General features: G+C 44.0%; 1 protein-coding gene across 1 annotated transcript in view; it reads left to right on the top strand.

The window, feature by feature from the left end:
* Positions 1-20,152, top strand: part of LOC100766031 (nidogen-1) — an 82,175-nt gene that overhangs the window by 39,333 nt on the left and 22,690 nt on the right. The window contains exons 8-12 of the mRNA XM_027409438.2: positions 2,626-2,871; positions 4,258-4,401; positions 10,582-10,707; positions 12,737-12,886; positions 13,760-13,882. Coding sequence (XP_027265239.1) covers positions 2,626-2,871; positions 4,258-4,401; positions 10,582-10,707; positions 12,737-12,886; positions 13,760-13,882 — 789 coding nt within the window. The remainder of the gene's footprint in view (positions 1-2,625; positions 2,872-4,257; positions 4,402-10,581; positions 10,708-12,736; positions 12,887-13,759; positions 13,883-20,152) is intronic.

The following is a 20,152-nucleotide window of genomic DNA, read 5'->3' on the forward strand; positions in this document are numbered from 1 at the left end:
TCTGCAAAGGGAAACATGCAAGGCTGTTCTTTATTTTAATCCCTTTCCTAAGAACAGACAGAAGACACACTTGAAGAGAATTTACCGTAAAACAGGGAAATAAGGTGTGTTGGGACACATCAGTTTATCCCTGCCATTGGGAAGAATTACCACAGCTACGGGCCAGCCTGAGCTACATAGTAAAAAGCAAAAACAACACCCAGAAAATGGGGTGGGTTGTAGCTTAGTTGGTTGAGGGCTTGCCTACATTCATAGGATGTATGAAGCTCTGAGTTTGTTCCCCAGCATTGCCATAAGCCAGGTCAGTGACATATGCCTGGAGTCCCAGCCTTTAGGAAATAGAGTGAGGAAGATAAGAAATTCAAGGTCATCCTCAGGGACACAGTGAATTTAAGGCTAGCCTGGGCTACATGGGAACCTGTCTGAAAAGAGGAAACAAAATGACAAATAAGAATCCAGGAAAATAAGCCTGAATACAATTTTTAGATTTAAATACATTTTGCAACCTTTTCTCTGGTGTCTATGAGCTATATTTATGTCACATGCCCCCACACTATTATATAATTCAGGATTTTGTTATGACGTATTTATTTGTATTTTTTTTACACTTATTCTCCTTCTGAAACCTGCTTGTACTGAAAAGAGTGGCAAGAGCGTCTACCTGCCACTTACTCAGCTTGCCACCGGTGTTCTAACACACACACACTTCTTCCTAGGAGCTAACATTTGCCACCAGTGTTCTAACACATGCACACACTTCTTCCTAGGAGCTAACATTTGCCACCGGTGTTCTAACACACATATAAACTTCTTCCTAACTGTTGAGAAGTAATGTCCTTGCAGGTCATCCCTTCAGTGCTTCAGATATTTCTTTCCCAAGAATAAGGGCATTTTCTTACTTGGTCACATCTTAACTATAAAGAAGTCAGGATTATTTTCAAAGCTGTGTAGGCCTAACTTGTCTCCAATTAAAGGCCATCCTCTTGCCTCTGCCTCCCAAGTGCTGGGATTACAGGTATGAGCTATCATACCAGGCTTCTGGATATTTAATGTAGAAAAAACAGTGAGTAATCTTTGACATGTCATTTCATTTGTACTGCATTAACCAATTGTACTACTTCGTTAATATCTTTACTTTTTAATTAACATCAAATCATGAATATTTACTAGTTTCATTAAGTGGCTTTTCAAGGAATCTGTCCCCATTCTGCTGGGTGGTCCTTCTACTCTCAGAAGTGTAAATTACACTAGTTTCCCCGTCTCATGCTGAGTTGAAATGACCTCTTGCATCGTGAAACTTGGTCACATTTCCGTTTGGTTGTTTGTTTATGCTGCCAGGGACTGAACTGAGAACCTCAGCAAACGCTGCAGTGCTGAGCTACATCCCAAGGTCTTGGCCAAATGTCTGAATCTTGCAATACTGGGAACAGAACACTGGGTTGTTTGCATAGTAGACTAATGGCCGACCACTAAGCTACACTCTCATCGATACACCCTCAGCCCTTCTTTGATTTTTGTTGGTTTTGTTGTTTAGTATCCATAAGTTACCTAGACTGAACTTGAACTCATTTCTGTAGCTCAAACAGCCCTTGAACTTGCAATCCCCCTGCCTCAGCTTGCCAAGTAGCTGGTCTGACCCTTTTCTGAGACTCAGTTCCTAGAAACAGATGCTGAGTCAAACAATATGAGCTTTAAAAATGCTGTTGTTAAAGAAAGCATGATCCAGGAAGGTGGTACCCATGGCCAGTGCTGAGAGCCTGTGGAAGGAAGAAGAAATGGGGCCAAGGGCCCTAGACTGCCTGCAGCCAGATGGCTTGCTGGCAGCCAGCATATGGGAGCTGGATGGGAGACAATGCACACTGATCTTTTATTTATCCTCTGGCTTTCATGGTTCTCATATGGAGCAGGCTGCAGCAGAACTCAGAAATAAAAAGGGTCTTTTATGCTTTAAGAAAACAAAATGGGAGGTGGAGGGCTTTGTTGCCTGGGCTAATTCCCACTCTCTTCTGGGTGGGGGAGACTGTCTACTCTCTCCTTGGCTGCTATCACTCTTGATGATTTTTCCACAGTTGGCTGCTACAAAAAAAACGTTCCCTATCATAGCTTTTAATACTATCTAATCTAAGGTGGCTGGGAGCAGCCACTATTTATTGATTCCTAAATGAGAAATCCTATGGAACCCGGTTCAAATGCCACTGTTGTAGTAGTAAATGCTTGATTCCGTGTAATTTACAAATGTGGTCTCCTCAGATTCTCACCCTAGCTCCTTCTGAAAGAGAAGTGAGGCAAAAGCAGCTAGCACCAGGTTGGTGGTTACAGCCTCAGCTGAGGGGCGTGGGTCCAGGTGTGTCTCCTTCTGAGCCGTGTTTTTTCCTGCTGGGCCTCATCTCTAGTTTTCGGTGTCTTGGGAGCTTATAGAAAGCTTTAGCATGAGTCAGCAAGTACGTGAGTGCCTCCACTGATGCTATCTATGGGAGAGGAGAAAGCAACAGGAATGTAAGCACAACAAATGGTCGTATGTGGGTTGTTCCAGCAGGCCTGTCATCTGATTGCATTGTGGGTAGGGACTGCTACCGATGCCCCCAAAGCCTTTGTTGAAGCTCCTGTCTTCCTCCCACGCTTCAGTGATCACTTCCTCCTCCACCCGGGAGTACACGGTGACTGAGCCTGATCCGGACGGCACTGCACCCTCACACACCCATGTTTACCAGTGGCGTCAGACCATCACCTTCCAGGAGTGTGTCCATGATGACTCCAGGCCAGCCCTGCCCAGTACCCAGCAGCTCTCCGTGGACAGTGTGTTTGTCCTGTACAACCAGGAGGAAAGGATCTTGCGCTATGCCCTCAGCAATTCCATCGGGCCTGTGAGGGGTAAGGTGGACGGCCCCCTGTGTGCTTCCTGCACTCTGCACTCATACTTGTCAAAATCTCTGCTCCTTGGATTTGGGATTTTGGTCTCCTGCTCTCAGTCTATAGAAGAAAATGACCGTCAGATATCCTGTGAAAGTGTGGTCATCACTCTTGGCAAATAGACCTGCCTTTGTTCTTTCAACCAAAGGCCTATTCATGAGGGTGTCTGGGCTCTTTATTCATGAGCTTTCAGGGCAGAAGGCTATCCTGATGAGTTTCCTCTCAGAGCCAGCCAGCCAAAGGCTACTTCGGACTCTAGTAAACATTAAAAAAAACAAAAAACAAAAAACAAAAAAACCAAAAAAACCAACAACAAAAAAAACCCTCTACTTTTTAAAAGGACCACGTTAAAAATTGTTTGTATTGTGGGATATGAACTAACTAATTTCAGCAGGTGTATCCAGGGTGTAGGGATTAGGTGAGGGCAATGGGCATGTCCATCCCCAAACATGTCTCATTTCTCAGTGTTGAGAACATTCTAAATCTTTACTAGCTATTTTGACATGTGTAATTAATTGTTGTCATTAGACCTTATTCTTTCCATCCATCTGCACCATCCTGGTACCTGCTCAACATCCTCTCACCGCCTCCCCATCCCTTCCATCCTCCCTCACCTGTGGAAGCCAGGATTTGTCTTTCTGGGTCTCAACATAATGATCTCCAGACTCTCCCATGTACCCACATTCAAAGGGTGCCACCTCTTCTCACAGCTAAATAGAATTCTACAGGATGTATGCATTAGTTCCTTTTCTGTTTCTGTGTGAAATGCCAGGACCAGAATCAACAGTTTTACCTTAGTAAAACTTAGGGTTCCAGAAGAGTAATCCATAATGGTGGGGAAGGCAGAGCAACAGGTAGGTGGCTGGAGCATGAAGCTAAGAGATTACATCTTCAGCCGCAAACATGCAGCAGAAAGAGTGAACTCTCAAAGCTCCCCCACCACACACCATGTAACTTACTTCTTCCAGCAAGGTTCCACCTCCCAAAGGTTCCACCCCAAATATCACCACCAACTGAGGGACTTTTCACATTTAAACACACACACACACACACACACACACACACACACACACACACACACACACACACACAGAGTTTTGTTGTCGTTTTTCTGGTCTTAGCCAGCCACAGACATCTCATTTTCTACCATAGAGGAGTGTGGCTTATTGTCAGTAACACAATTTATAGAAACAGAGATCGGGGTTAGAGGGGTAGAGCTTGGTGGTCCCACTGTAGTGCAGCATACAAGGCTCTGGTCCCATTGTTCTGTTCTCTTGTGATAGCAGCTTACTTCTTGTGTCAGGAGGGCTGCTGGAAGGTTTTTGAATATTGTCTCTACCTTCACAGAGGGCTCCCCCGATGCTCTTCAGAATCCATGCTACATTGGCACTCACGGGTGTGACAGCAATGCAGCCTGTCGCCCTGGCCCTGGAACACAGTTCACCTGCGAATGCTCCATTGGCTTCCGAGGAGATGGGCAGACTTGCTACGGTATTGTTTTTTGGTCTGAAGTGTGGGGTTCTGGGCTATTGGTCTAGGAGGGAACATCCAGGTTCTGTAAGCCAGGAAGCTGAGTGTATATCACAGGAATGAGTATGTTGAATGTGTGACATACAAACATACCATGAAAGGCATACCTTGTTTTGGTTTTGTTTCTGTTTTAAAACAGGGTCTCCTTGAGAATCTCAGGATGGCCTCAAACTCAAGACCACCCAGCCTCTGCCGCCCAAGTGATGGGTGGTGTGTATACTGCCTGGCTGTTTTAAACTATCTTTAATTGTGTAGTTCATTGTTATTAAACACATTCACACTGTTGTGAAGTTGTTACTATCACCCTTTGCTAGGATCCTTTTCATCTTGTACAACAAATTGTGTTTGTGTTTATTAGACCACACTCCCAGTACCATGTTGCATGTCTTCATCCCCAACTCCTGTGTCCCGCCATTTGATGTTATGTTTCTATGAACCTATTGGCTCTAGAACCTTATGTTTGTGGAATCACACAGTATTTATCCTTTTGTCACTGGCTTTTTTGCTCAAGATTTAAGATTGTGTATGCTATAGGAAGTAAGCCACTACCACAATCTTAAATCTTGAGCAAATCTCTCCTTAAGATTCATCCATGTCATGACATATGTTACAATGTTTTTTTTTCTTTGAAGGCTGAACATTACTACATTATATTATGTACTGCATGATATATGCACATATATACATATACACACACACTTTTCTTTTTTTTTTTGCTTTTCTATCCATTCAGATGAAGGGAGCACATTCCTTCAGAAGGCACAGCCAACTATGCTTTATGCTTTGTGGAACCTGCTGGTAGTCCCTTGTGAGTGGACATACTACATCCACCCTTTTTTTTTTTTTAAAGATTTTATTTATTTATTATGTATACAACATTCTGCTTCTATGTATATCTGCACACCAGAAGAAGGCACCAGATCTCGTAACAGACGGTTGTGAGCCACCATGTGGTTGCTGGGAACTGAACTCAGGTCCTCTGGAAGAGCAGTTGATGCTCTTAACCACTGAGCTATCTCTCCAGCCCCTGCATCCACCTTTTGATACTGCAGTCAAGGGTGTGATAAACAGGGCTTCTATTGAAAGCTCCTGCTTTCAGTTTTTGTTTTTGGATAGCCCCAAAGTAAGTCTGGTAGATCATTTTATGCTTAATTTTGGAGACCCTTCATGCTGTTTTCTATAACAGCTATACCGTTTTACATTTCTACCAACAGTGTGCAGGAGTTTCAATTTTCTCCACAATTTTTTTGTATAAACAAACACACATGGGGGTGGTGTACTGCATGTGTATAGAGGCCAGAGGGCATCTCAGGTGTCATTTGTTAGGAACTCTTTTTACTTCTTTTGAAACAGGCCCTCTTATTGACCAGGAGCTCACTCAGTATACTACAAGTCCCAGGAGTCCCATCTCTGTTCATCCATTGCTAGGTTTACAAGTGTGTACCTCAATGGCCTGCTTTCTGTGTGGGCTCTAGGGATGTCACTCAGATTCTCATGCTGCCATGGCAAATGCTTTGCTGCCTGCTTTGGTTCCCCAGCTCCAACTTTTCTATAGCTTTGTTAGCACTTGAGGTTTCTACTGCTTTTCTTTAATTAATAGTAACTGAGGCTCATTATGTGAGTCAGGGACATTAATGTGAGCTCACTAAAGTGAGCCAGTGAGTAACACAAGTCTCTTACTGGACTGTCTGTAGTGAACTGCCTTCTGGCATCATTTGTTTTATTATTTAAAATTTAACATCCAAGACTTTCATGTAGACAGCTTGATATTTGTTGGTAAGTGAATTTTAATCTATTACAAAGAACAGTTTGTTCATTGCTAAGGGTAAGAGTGTCAGGGACTTAACCAGTGCCACTTAAGCCTGCACTGAAGCACTCACTAATGAGAAGGAATATTAGATGTAGTTTTCCCTGGTAAATGAAGGGTGTACTCACAAGTATCCACCCAGCAAAATGGACTGCTAACTTCATCCTTGCATCATTAGGGAACAAGCCCTGGAAAGCCAAATGCTTGAGGTTTGGGAATCGTGCATTAGGTCTGGAATCCTACCGAGAGGCAGATCTGGTGTGTAGATCCTGATGTAGGGCATGGGGGGGGGGGTTGTTGCTTAAGAGAGACCCTTCCCTGCAGGCTGCTTGCTCATGGTGCTCTGAAACACTGGCAAGCAGGGTTTGTGCTTACATATGGGTGATGTAATGCTGATAACTGTGTATCTGGTACTATTCAATCTGGTACTCACCTACCTGGTCATTGAGCGTGGTAGAAGGGACACAGAACTGACCAGCCTATGACTGTCAGTGGCCAGTCCTTCCCTTTCATGAATGGCTGTGTTGGCTCAGGACAGTTCCAAGCAGCACAGTGCTATCTTATGTGAGCGGAAGGCTGTCATGAAGGTGAAGGTGGGGGTGGAGATGAGGGATTCCTTTAGGTCTCCATACTTCTCACTCTGTATATAATGTCACCAGCTACCTACATATTGATGAAGCATTATAGATGCTTTTCCTGTTGCCATGACAAAATATCTGGTAAAGTAACTAAGGAAGTAAAGGTTTATTCTTGGTTCATAATTTGAAGGTACAGTCTATCATGGCTGGGAAAGCATGGCAGCAGGAGATTGAGGCAGCTGCCCACATTAGTGTCAGTAAACAGGGAGAGAGAGATGAACTCTGGTTCTCAGCTAGCTTTCTTTCTTCCTTCCTTCCTTCCTTCCTTCCTTTCTTTCTTTCTTTCTTTCTTTTTCTTTTTTGTCTAGGACCCCAGCTCATGGGATGGTACTGTGGATACTGTGGATAGTTAGAATAAGTTTTCCCACCCCAATGAACCTAATGTAGAAACTCCCTCACAGCCATGCCTGGAGACCTGAATCCAGTCTAGCTGATCGTCAATGTTAACCATCACATGTGTCCACGTGTCTGCTGCTGCTTACTGTAACCTTCTCACGCTGCTCTTGGTGTCTGAGCTTGTCCCAGGGAGTGCTTCTCTGAAGAGAACTGCCCCCCCCCCCGCCACTGCCCTGTGCTTTATGCATTCTGCAACTGTCCCCGGAAATCCTTGTCCAGCCTTGTCCAGGAAGATGGGTGGCCACTCATGCACTTGCTTTTGTCCTTGGTCGGTCATCATTCTGGAGTATTAGCCTGGTGGAATGTGGGGATGTCCTGAGTCAGGCTCCTTATTGTTCTGAGTTACCAGAACAAGCATCAGTGTTAATGTATCTGGACATGAGGCTTTTGATAGGAAATTGCATTAAGCATCCGGCTTTGTGAGCTGTTTGAACCTGGGGAGGCTCCTGAGAGGGGACCTAGGGTGAACCTGGGTGATTCAAGTCTGTGGTGGGATATGATGATCCATGACAGGCAAAGTGAGGCTGTTTGGGGCTACTGTCTCCAAGTGAGCTTCCCTAGGAAATCAGGAAGAGATTTTCAGAGACTCTCAGAGCTTAGCAATTCACCTGGGGTTCACAGCACAATGGCGCCTACACTGTAATCCCTCACACTGTAATCCCTCACACTGTAATCTAGAGTAGCAGTGTCAGTTAACATTTCAATGAATAATTTCTGAGTTTCTAGGAAGCATTCCACATATTGATAACCTCCTCAAAGGGCCTGGCATTTATAAAAGAAGTAATTTGCAGAGATATTGAAAATGTACCAAAGCTAGTCACTGTGGGGGAAAGTCAAAGGATTCACCTAGGCCTGGTGAGATGGCTGCTGCACAAGTCTGACAACCCAAGTTCAAGTCCTAAAACCAATGTCAAAATCTAGATGTGGTGGCACGAACCTGTAATCCCAACCCTCATATGGCAAGATGGGAGGGAGGCACAGACAGGAGACCCTCTAGGAAGCCCTAGGGCAGGCTAGCCTGGAGGACACGGCACAGCAGAAACAACAGAGATCCTGCTTCAGCTGACTCCTCAAAGTTGTTCTCTGAACTCCACATGCATGCAGTGTCATGTGTGCTCCCACATACATACATACATACATACACACCACACGCAACAATAATTTTAAAAAGTAATTCCAAACTGAGTATGTGGAACAAACCCAGTAGTGGAAGCAAGAGAATTGTGAGCTTGAGGCCAGCTTGGGCTACATGAAGATACCTGGTTTCAAAAACCAAAACCAAACCAAACCAAACCAAACCAAAACAAAAAACCCAACAACAAAAAAAACCTTTTTAAAAAATAAAAATGAATAATCCATGGTTTTCTTGTTGAGCTAAAAAGGGGTTCTCCTCTTTTCAGAGAGGAAGTTAACCAGATGTGGAAAAATCCTCTTTAAGCCAATGTTGTAGGGTGCTATGATAGACAATCACCATAGCAACCAGGTTACTATTTCCATTAAAGAAAGGGTTAAGGACTTGGACTAAGTCAACAGAAGAGATTTAAATCAAACATGAGGAAAACTTCAAAGACCATGGGATCTTAGTGGGGACATAGGGAGGGTCTTGTCCCTAAAAAAAAAAAACAGTGGTGTCTAGCCTGGCTTCTCCTTACAGACCTGATGATGTAAAGCTGTCCTCCCTGACCCCACTATGCCCAGGTCCTATTGGCCTGCTGTGGCCTCTGCAGCCTTTGCACAACGTATCTTCCCCACCCCCGTAAATGTTCCTAGCAAGGAAGGGGCTTGGACAAGTTCCCTTCTGACTTGGCCCTGGCTTTTAGATGGAAAACTGCTGCTCTGCTCTGGTGCTCTGTTGGGTGGGAGCCTTCAGAATGCAGGCCAGCACTGGGGTCCTGCCACCTGCTGTGAGAGTTCTGAGAAGAGTAAAGAGCACAGGTGTTAGGCATGAGAGACTGTGCTCCGCCCTGTGGGAGCAGCAGCTGACAGATGGGCTTATGTGACCCCCACCTCAGTCCCAGTTCCCACACATGCCACCTTCTACCCCTCCAGCTGTTCCTAGCAAGGTCCACTTGTCTGAGATCTTGAATCTTAAACTGCGCACACACACACACACACACACACACACACACACACACGCACACGCACACAGTTTTTTAAAAATTGAATAGCATCTGTTTTGTGAAAGTATAGGACAAACTACAGAGCTAATGTTGCAAAATGCTTGTTTTATTCAATGTTGTCCAGTAAGTCAGCAGACTTTTTATTTTTTATTTATTTATTTTTTTACAAAAAAGGAAGGGTACCAGATAAGCTATCCATCAAAGGTGGATCTGGGATACTTTGCTTTCTGGGTGTGAACAGTTCACATTAGGGAACTTGAAAGGGAAGAGGGTTAAATAGTACCAGTCATTTGCATACCTATCTCAGGAAAGACTATGAACCCTCTGAGTATGGGGCCAGTACAGGAAGTAACTTATGTGACTACATGTCAACCTGTCATGGGACTGATAGAGTAATGAGGGATCAGCACTGCTTTTCATCCAGGCCAACAAACCGGTAGCCATAGATGGCCTTCAAAGTCTGGTGGCAGTCTGAAAGCTGTCTTCCCAAAATGCACTAGGGCTATACAATAGATGAGTGATGATTATAATCATGACTGCATGTCTTGAGTGTGCTGCATACTCCCTTGGCCCACATCCATTTTCTCTAATTCCCAAAGGAATGCACCAATGAATATTATTGTACTTACTTACTAATGGGGAAACTGAGGCTAAACAGTTAAGCTGCCCAGACAACACAAGTCAGTAATAAAAGGAGGCAGGATTTGAACCTAGTACTATTCAACCCCAGCCTTTGAGTCTACTAAATCCTAGGTAACATTCACAAATTCTCAATTGGCTATAATTTGTGTAGCCTTTCTTTATAGTCATAACTGTTGGAAGGTAGTTTATTTTAAAGATTTACTTACTTATACTATGGGGACTAAACCTGGATCCTCTGTAGGAGCAGTTCTCTATATCTTCTAATGTGTTTTGCCAATCCAGTCTGAGTGGCTTGTTTGGATCGGTTTCCCTTTGGTTACTCACTCAGAAGGAAGCACATATCACTCAGAAAAAAATTAACTGAATCGCACTCTACGTTATGTAAAGGGCAAAAAACAATTCCTATTTCATATTACTTTGGGCATGTAGAAACATCTGTCTTCAAAAGGATCTCTTCTCTGTGGAAAATGCTTTCTCTTTGATTATGTTTCATGAGGTTTAAAAAGTCTGCCTTTTTTTAATCAACAATTTGCTGCAGATATTGATGAATGTTCAGAGCAACCTTCCAGGTGTGGAAACCATGCAATCTGCAACAATTACCCAGGAGCCTACCGCTGTGAGTGCGTGGAGGGCTACCACTTTTCAGACGGGGGAATATGCGTGGGTAAGTTCTGTAAGAAATTTTCCTGGGGTGACTACCTCTGTAGGAAAGGCATAATTACGGGTTTTGATCCTGGTGGGGAAGCAGACACCAGTTTCTGCTGCTAGGGGCAGACTACAAGGGGGATTAGAAGAAGCCCTGCCCTCTGCCTGTTTAGATGGTCACGGCTGCCAGGAGCAAACATGTTCTTGTAATGCATATACTAGTGCATGCTAGCAATGCATCAGTTCATCCATCTAAGCTTTCTGTTTCATGGTGAAGTACTTTCATGCTCTTTGCTGCCTTAGACTGAATTCTACCTGAGTTATATCAGAAAGGAAATTCCACTTGGCGCCATGCCACTTATTTTAGTAAGCCACAAGCTGAAGCATAGCTTTTTAGACTTACTGAAATTTTATTGATTCATTAAGCTTATTATGTTCTTGATTGATGTTGTTAATGAAGATGCTGGGCCAGTCATGAAGAACAAAATTTTTGACATGTTACCTCCCACTTCACATTGGTATATTATATCCAAAATATTTGACTTTTTTGAGACAGGGTATCATGTATCATAGGCTGGCCTCAAAATCACTATGTAGTCAAGTGTGACCTTGAACTTCTTATCCTCCTATTTCTACCCTACTGGGATTGTATGCATGCACCGCCAGGCCCAGTGTATCAATACTGGGAATGGAACCCATGGCCTCATGCATGCTCAGCAAGTACTCAACCCAGATTTATCCCAAGCCCGAGATATACATGCATACATATATACATACATGCATGCATACATGCATACATACATACATCCAGCCCCCAGGTTCCAAGAATTGAAGCTCAAAGATTCATGGAGATTCCCAGGTCTACAGGCTAATACACTGAGTGGGACATGTGTGTCTGTCTGAGTTAAAACAGAAACCAACTGTACCAGTCAGTGTTCTGTCCCCATGTGCTCTCTGGCTGTTTACTGTGACCAGTATGCATGCGTTCCCTTTGCTCCATCTCAGAGCTTGGATGAGGCGCCAAGGTCTGGATGAGGTGGTGTCTGTAGGACGGGAGGGAACAGACAGTTCTCAGGATTTGAGTGTGACTCAAACATCTGTGCACCCAGGAGGCCAGCCCTCTTTGTTGCACAGAGCTGAGATTTTAACATGCTGTGTTGAAACTTTTTTTTTTTTTTTTTCATTCTAGCAGAGAACATCGGTTTTCTTGGCCTGACTTTTTTCCTATGAGTTTTGAGCTGGGGGAGGTTCTAAACTTTGCTTTTAATGTAACACCATTGGCATCCCTGGTTGGCTCAGTAGAGTGATAGACTGGGAAGAGTTAGGTCTCACTGAGATCTAGTCTATGTGGAGGAGGCAGATTGGCCTGGGTCTGCCCATTCCCTAAGGCCACATTCACTTGAGAGCAGGGCAGAGCAGAGTACAAGACAGAGGCTGTGCCAATGTCTTCTCCCAGACATCAGTTCTCAGCAAGACACTTAACCTCCCAGGCCTTGGTTTTTCCATCTTCAAAATGAGGTAGTTAGATATGAGCTCTTCCTACAGCCTGTGAAGACCTTGGAGGTGCCTCAAGGAGCTGCCTATGAGGGCACAGGGGAGTCACAGGCCAATCCTTGGCCTCTCCCCGGGCCCCAGCCTTCCATTTGTCTATAAGTTCTGCATAAACTGTTTGAATAATGGATTCCATTGCTCAAAGATAAGCCAGGCCTGGGGATGCAGACCTTTCATTTCAGCTACTTGAGAGGCTGAAATGAAGGGATCACAGTTCAAGGCTTGCTTGGCCTACAGAGTAAATTCCAGGCCTGCCTGTAATAGAGATGCAGCTCATTGGTAGAACAAACACTTTGGGATCAGGAAGCCCTAGGTACAACGACATGGAACGTGGTGACCAAAGGAGATAGTATGATCTGGACTCAGGCGGCATCCAGACACAGTCTGCTTCTCCGAGCCTCACTGATCAAATCACTGGTGTGCAGAGAGTTTGGAAGAGTACCTACCTGTTCTGAGACTTTCTTCCAAAGGCATGTGTTCATTTCTTTGTCCTTAAGCTGACGTGGACCAGCGGCCCATCAACTACTGTGAAACTGGTCTCCACAACTGTGATATCCCCCAGCGGGCCCAGTGCATCTATATGGGTGGCTCCTCCTACACCTGCTCCTGTCTGCCTGGCTTCTCTGGGGATGGCAGAGCCTGCCAAGGTATGTGGTGGCTCTGAAGAGCAGCCTGGGTGGTGCTTACTGTGTGCTAATCATCAACACTCTCTGTCTGTAAGGAGGATGTGTTCATTTTGCTCCACTGGGCAAGAGTCTTTTCTATCGTGTCAGCAACTGGAACTGCATTTTCTTGGAGAGTTGTTCTCATTTGGGACCTCCATAGCTTCCCCTGACCCCAAGACTTGCTTCATGAAGCAGCAGTTAGATAGTGCTTTTGCCTGGGAACTAAGGTTTGCTTGTTTTTTGAAACTCCAAACAGTCCTTGCTTGCACAGAGCATAACGTCCATCTTTGTGTGTAATGGGCTTGCTCTTTCTGGTACAAGAAGTGAAGTTCCTATTCTGAAGTCAGAGAAGAAGTGACATCACAGAATCTTTCCAGGCTTGGAATCAGCCCATAGTATGCTGTCAGGGGACTCATAGAGGAATTAACAGAGTAACTCAGGTTTATTTGGTTTGTAAAGTTATGCAACATTATACTGAATTTAAGTTCAAAAAAGATTTCAGAGATGCCATCTCTCTGTTATTGGCTATGTAATTTTCTCTTCTCTAAATACTTAGGAGTTATAGAGGCTCTTGCTTACAATAAAGGGGGAACATCTGACAGTTTAAATTTTTTCCTTTTGCAAGCTCTGTGTTTCCTGAAAACATTATTATTCTCAAATGAAACACAATTGCAAATGTACTAGATAGAAGATGGGGTGTGAATGTTTTAAAAATTAATATTTAGTGGGTTTAAAGTCCCTAGACTCTAATTAAAAGCAGATTCATATAGATTTGAGTGCGTGGATTAAATTATTGTATCAACCACAAATTCTTGAAGCAATCTCGTGGTCTCTGGGCCTGTGGCTGTTTTGCAGATGTGGATGAATGCCAGCTCAGCCGATGTCACCCTGATGCCTTCTGCTACAACACACCAGGATCCTTCACATGCCAATGCAAACCTGGATATCAGGGGGATGGCTTCCAATGTGTTCCTGGAGGTGAGATGGGGTGTCATGAGTTGATGGTCCATTGATTTGTTCATAAGACTTGATGGCCTGGGGATAAGAGGATGTGAGGAAGTGGTCCATGGAAAATTCTCAGAGTTCTGCAAGTAGAAAGTCAGACCACAGGCTATAGTGCTGAAACACACAGTGTACAACTTCAGAGGATACCTTGTAGGGACTGAAAGCATGCTGGAATTTCAGAATGCATTGGTTCCTAGGTACCGGAGCCAGAAGCACAGGATAAAAACTGAGCATTAGTCTTTATTCACCAAGGTACTCTAGAGAAACAGAACCAAGAGAATATATGTGTATAAGTATGTATATGCACACACACTAATATAAGAAATTGAATCATGTCATTACAAAGACTCAAACCCCAGCATCTGTTTTAAGTAAGCAGGGAACCCAAAAGGCCAATAGCTGGTTTAGTTAAAGTGTAGAGGCCATAGAACCAGGAAAGCCTATGGCAGAGTTCTAGTCTGGAGACTAGTAGCCTTGTGACCCAGAAAAGGATTGTTTGGTTTGATTGAAAACATAGGGGACAAATGATTTCTGATTTGGAGGCTACCAGGCAGAAACAAGATCTGTCTGTCTGTCTGTCTGTCTGGATAGTTTTGTCTGGATAGGCTCTCACTAGATAACCCTGGATAGCCTGGAATTCACTGTGTAAACCAGGCTGGCCTCGAATTCACAGAGATCCTCATACCTCTGCCTCGAGTGTGTTGGGCGTGCACCACCATGTCTGGACCAGTTTTGTCCATGTCCTTTATAGGCCTTTATGTGACTGATGAAGCCAGGGAGAAAATCTGCTCCGTATGTCATCCTAAACAACCTGGATGATGTGACCCAATATCTGGGCATTCTGTGGCTCAGTCACATTTAACATAAAATCAGTAGGAGCCCAAGAGTGTTGGGGAATGTGATGGGAAGATGGAACGAAGGGACTAAGTGGGGGAAGCTATAACTAAGGCCTTCATGGAATGTTCTATGTCACCTGTTTCCTGATCTTAATGTGCAGCTTTTGGCATGACTGCTTACTTGAGACTTGAGTGGACCCTCAAGTAGGTACCCAGAAGCCCCAAGCCTGGTAAGGCTCTCAGCAGGTGCTATTACAGATGAGCATAGTTGGCTGTTGGCTGTATGGAACCTACTAGGCTTGCACAGTGCTTGTGTTTGCTAGTTTTCAGTTGTGGGAACAAAATACCTAAGACAGTCAACTTGAAGAATGGGAGTTTTGTTTTGGTTCATGATGTCAGACCATTATCAGTTGGTGTTGCTACTTTGGACTGGGGTGAAGCAGGACCTCAAAGTGGGAAGCAAAGTCAAGTACCTCACTGTGGTAGGGAGTATGAAACAAAGCCAAGTGCCTGACTATGGTGGACAGTATGGAGAAAAGCCAAGGAACTCACTAACAACTAAGAAGCACAAAGAGGAGTTGGGTGCCATGAGAGGGCTCAGCAGGTAAAGGTGTTTGCTGCCTCAAGTTTTACCACCTGAGTTTGATCCCCAGAAGACATATGGTGGGTGGAGAGAACTGACTCATAAGTTGTGCTTTGGCCTCCACATGTGCTCTCTCACATGGGCACATATGTATGTGCATGTGTGCTTCTGAGCACACACATACACGCACAGTAAGTGTCTTTAAAAATTGAAAAAATAAGCCACATAGTAGCAGTGCACGCCTTTAATCCCAGTACTCAGGAGGCAGAGGCAGGCGGATCTCTGTGAGTTTTGAGACCTACCTGATCTACAAAGTGAGTTCCAGGACAGCCAGGGCTACACAGAGAAACCCTGTCTCAACCCCTCCCCCCCAACACACTTTTTAAAAAAATAATTGCTGCCAAAGTAGAAGAGGGCCATCTTCTGTTTCTGAAATTATGGGTGGTGGCTATAGCCCTGCCCACAGATTTTGATGGACAGGGTTCATAGAGGAGCATCCCTGGCTGCTTGAGTTGAGTTAGGCATTTGAACTGCTGTTAAAACAACCAGCATTTGTTATTGCTGTGGGCTGGTTTCACATCTCCACTTCAAAGAGAAACAGATGTCTGAGTTTTTGTTTCAACTTTTTAAAAGTCTGACTCCTTGCCCTGTCTTTAAGGCTGTGCTTGCTAAACAGGAACAGGTAGACCAGTAGTCTAAGATGTGAAGATGGGACAATGATAACATTACTAAGATTTACTAAGATTGTTTATGTATTGTTCTCAGAAGAAATCCAACATGTGGTTATATGCCCTAGAGGACCTGTATTAGAAATGTACAAGAATGTTTATATCATTTATAATCAGAAAACAATCTGAGTATCTAGCAATGAGAAGAATAGATAGATGACTTTTAGTTCAAATTGTACTATGAAATAACAGGCAGCAGGCAAAACAAATGGACTGTTGCAATGAGTAAATCTTAAAGTATAATACTGAAAAAAATGTAAAAGGTTTTTTATACACACACATATACATATGCACATATATAGTATGTGTGAAAGACAGATCCTGTTTATGTAAAATATGAATCAGTGTGAAAATAAATGTGTATATGTATATAAGAAAACTGGAATGTGTATATGGAAATGAGGGACAGTAAACTCAGAACAGAAGTTGCCTCTCTAATGAGACAGGAGATTAGGGTATAGGGGTGTGTTACATGGAACGTTGTATTCTTAGAATGCTGTAACAGAATGTCACAGACTACATGGCTTATAAACAACAGAAGTTTATTTATCATAGTTCTGAAGGTTGGGAAGTCCAAGATCCATGTGCTGGGAAATTCACTCTGATGAGGACCTGTTTGCATATTCTTGGGATGCCAGGTATAGCAGTTGCTTTTCTTGTTCTGTAACAAAACTTAAGGAAGGCAGAAGGTTTGTTTTGGCTCCCAGCTTACTGTTTGTCTTTGAGTCTGTGGTGATGCACAGCTTCATGTATCCATGGTAGAGGAAAATAAGTCACCCCATAATGCCAAAGAAACAAGAAGAGTGAGGGACTAGAGTTCCCACATCCCTTTCAATGACCTGCTGTCTCCAGTCCTACCTCCTAAAGTTTCCACCCCCTATAATGGTTGTTTTTCCTCCTCCTCCTCCTTCCCCCTCTTCTCTGTGGGGATTGAGGCTGGAATCTCACATGTGCTAGGCAAGTGCTCTACCAGCCCTCTTTACAACAAAACAACAAATAAACAAAAATGTATTTATTCATTTTGTGTGTGTTTGTCCACGTACACCATATTACTGGTGTGGAGATAAAAAGACTACTTGTGGGAATCCGTTCTCTTCTTCCACCATGTGGATTCTAGGAGTCAAATCAGGTCATTAGACTTGGTGGCAAGGACCTTTCCTTGCTGAACCATCTCATTGTCTCCAGACTGATTTTGTGTTTTGTTCAGTTTTTGAGACAGAGTCTGGCCAGCATACCTAGGCTGGCATTGAACTCATTCTGTAGTCCAGGCAGGCCTTGAATTAGCCATCCCCCTGCCTCAACCTCTCAAGTAGCTATGGTCACAGGCCTGACTCAGTTTTCATTTCTGAAATGATAATTTCTTCTCTGAATTGCCTCATTTTGGACTTTGCCCAATTAGTGTTCATTTTTGCTCTCTTGCCTCCTTTACTTCTTATTGTGTGTTTGCCTCTAGCTTGATCTCTCCTGAATGTCCTGCTGGTATGTGTCCATTATCTATCGTGTCCCTTTGCTTTTCCTCAGCTTCTGGAAGGGTGGCTTGGTTGACAGAACCCTTTTCAGTTCTCTTGGTGAAGTGTTTGAAAGTATTTCACCTTGCTTTTGACATTTCCTGGCTCTGTCCCCTCCTCTTACACCTGGGCTTTCTCTGTCCTCATTCTGTATAATTCTGTCCCCAGCCATTTCTCCACACCGCCGGTTCCAGTCAAACTGGTCACTTCTGAGAATTCCTAAGAACTAGAGCTTCCAGTTTATTGGCTTGCACATCAAGTAAAGGATACCCCCACCACACCACTTCCGGATCCTGGTTTAAATCTGCCTGATGTGCCTGCTAGGATGTACCTGTTCAGTCCTTGGGGTTCATCTGTTCCCAGAAAGCGTGTTGCTTCCCTTTGCTGTTTCCCACGCAGACTTGGATACCAGCTTGGCTTGTGGTCATCGGTGCTGTGACCTCACCTGCTTGTGCTCAAGGTTCATACTAGTTTGCTTTCCTGTTGCTATGATAAAACAATTCCGACCAATAGCAACTTGGGGAGGAAAGGGTTTATTTTAGCTACAGGTTACAGTGTATCCTTGAGGGAAGGCCAGGGCAAAAGCTCAAAGCAGGAACTAAAGTACAGACCATAGAGGAGCATTCTTTATTGACTTGCTTAGCAAGCTGTCTTATACAGCCTAGACCCACATGCTTAGAGATGGTACTCGTACTCCCAAATTGGACTGGATACTCCTACATCAATTAACAATCAAGAAAATGTCCCCACAGACACGCCCACAGGCCAATCTGGTAGCGACAGTTCAATTGAGGTTCCCGCTTTCCAAGTGTGTCAGGTTGACAAGCAATATTAGCCATCATGTTTTACCCATGGGCTGTAGATTTTATCCTGTAGTTACCCTCTGTAATGAAGATTCTAGAGCGAGGCTGCTGCCTCTTTCTTGGAATCTCCCATGTACTCTTACACAACTGTAGGTGCCTTTACCTCCAGCACCTGTTCAAACTGCTCTTGAAATCATTCTGGAATGGTCCATAATACACTCACTTAGACATACCCTAGTTCTGCCTTTATCAGCAGCACTGGACACAGTTAATCTCAGTTTCTTTCTGACCTTCTCTGTCTTTTGAATCCAGGACAGCACAGCTTTGGGGTTCCGAATCACCCCAGGGCTGTATCCCTGTAGGTACAATTAGCCCCAGAGATGGTTAAGGCTACAAGGGTTTAGAGGGATGCTAATTTGTCACATGCACCTAGTACATAGTTAACTATTTCTTAGCAACTTGTTTGTGGCTTCCATTGAACTTGGTTCTTCGAATTCTAAATGAAATGCATTCTTTAGCATCTTCGCATTCTAAATGAAAGGAAAAGGACTGAGAGTGGTGATTAGTGGCTGGAGAATAAAGTCAAGTGGGCTAGAAAAGGCAAGGAGAGCATAAGGAGAAGACACTGCTCTTGGCCTTAAAGGACAAATAGAACTAGCGAGGAGATAGCATTGTGCCTGTCTTAGTCACTTTTCTTATGGCTGTGACAAAAGCTCTGAAAGGGAGAGTTTACTTTGTCTCAGTTTGACGATATAGCCCATCATGGTAGGGAGGAGCTTGAAGGTGGACAGGTGGGGTGGGCAGGTGAGGGGTGTCATATTGCAGAGAGAGATGAATGCTAGTCCTCTTCTTTTCTTCCTTTTTATTCAGTCAAGGATCCCAGCCCATGGGATAGCGATGCCCAAGTTTAGTTAGGATGGGTCTTTTCATCTCATTTATCTCAACCTAGAATCTCCCTCATAGACATGCCCACTGGTGTGTCTCATAGGTCATTCTAGATCCTGTAAGTTGACATTATTAACCATCACATCCCACATTTCCAACCAGGCCCTCAGAAGCTTGCAGACCTCTTCAAACTTGATGCCTGTGGCCCTTCAACCAGCATATCTCTTATACATTAGTGGCATTGTTGCTGAGCCATGCAGCCCCTCCAGCTGACCTTTCTTTTCCTAAAGATACCATCTGCTACCAGTCAACCAAGTTCTATAATACCCCAGCTTCTTGGCTTACAGTTCTTTTAGACATATCCCAGTGGCTTTGGTCAGTCAGCCACTGCACCAAGCCACAGGTTTGTCACTCTGAAAGGTCAGCCACACCCTTAATGGAAATGGATGAGCTGCTCCCTGTTACGATAAATCTTTCCACCAAAAGCCACCGAGACCCATTGCCACATGTGCGCTTTCTGCCAGCCACCCGCCCGAATTAGGGCCCAAATGAATACACAGAAACTTGTATTAGGTTCAAAGCTGCTTGGCCAATGACTAGGATTCCTCATCTGTTAGCTCAGTCTTAATTATCATAAATTTATATATTTTATAAGACTTATCTTATCAGACACCTTATTGGCATCCCTCCTTGCCGGTGGATCACATCCTGCCGCTGGAGCAAGAGCAGAGGGGAAAAAAGGGACCCTTCCTGTTTCTCCTTCACTTAAATATGAGTCTTCTTGCTATGTTACTTCCTGCCTGGATCACCACTTCTCTACTACATTTCCCAGAATCCTCTTTGACTCTTAGTCCCGTCTAACTTGCTGTCTCATTGGCCAAACAGTATTTTATTTAACAA

Source organism: Cricetulus griseus, chromosome 3, assembly GCF_003668045.3.
Source record: "Cricetulus griseus strain 17A/GY chromosome 3, alternate assembly CriGri-PICRH-1.0, whole genome shotgun sequence".
In the NCBI taxonomy this organism is placed as follows: domain Eukaryota; kingdom Metazoa; phylum Chordata; class Mammalia; order Rodentia; family Cricetidae; genus Cricetulus; species Cricetulus griseus.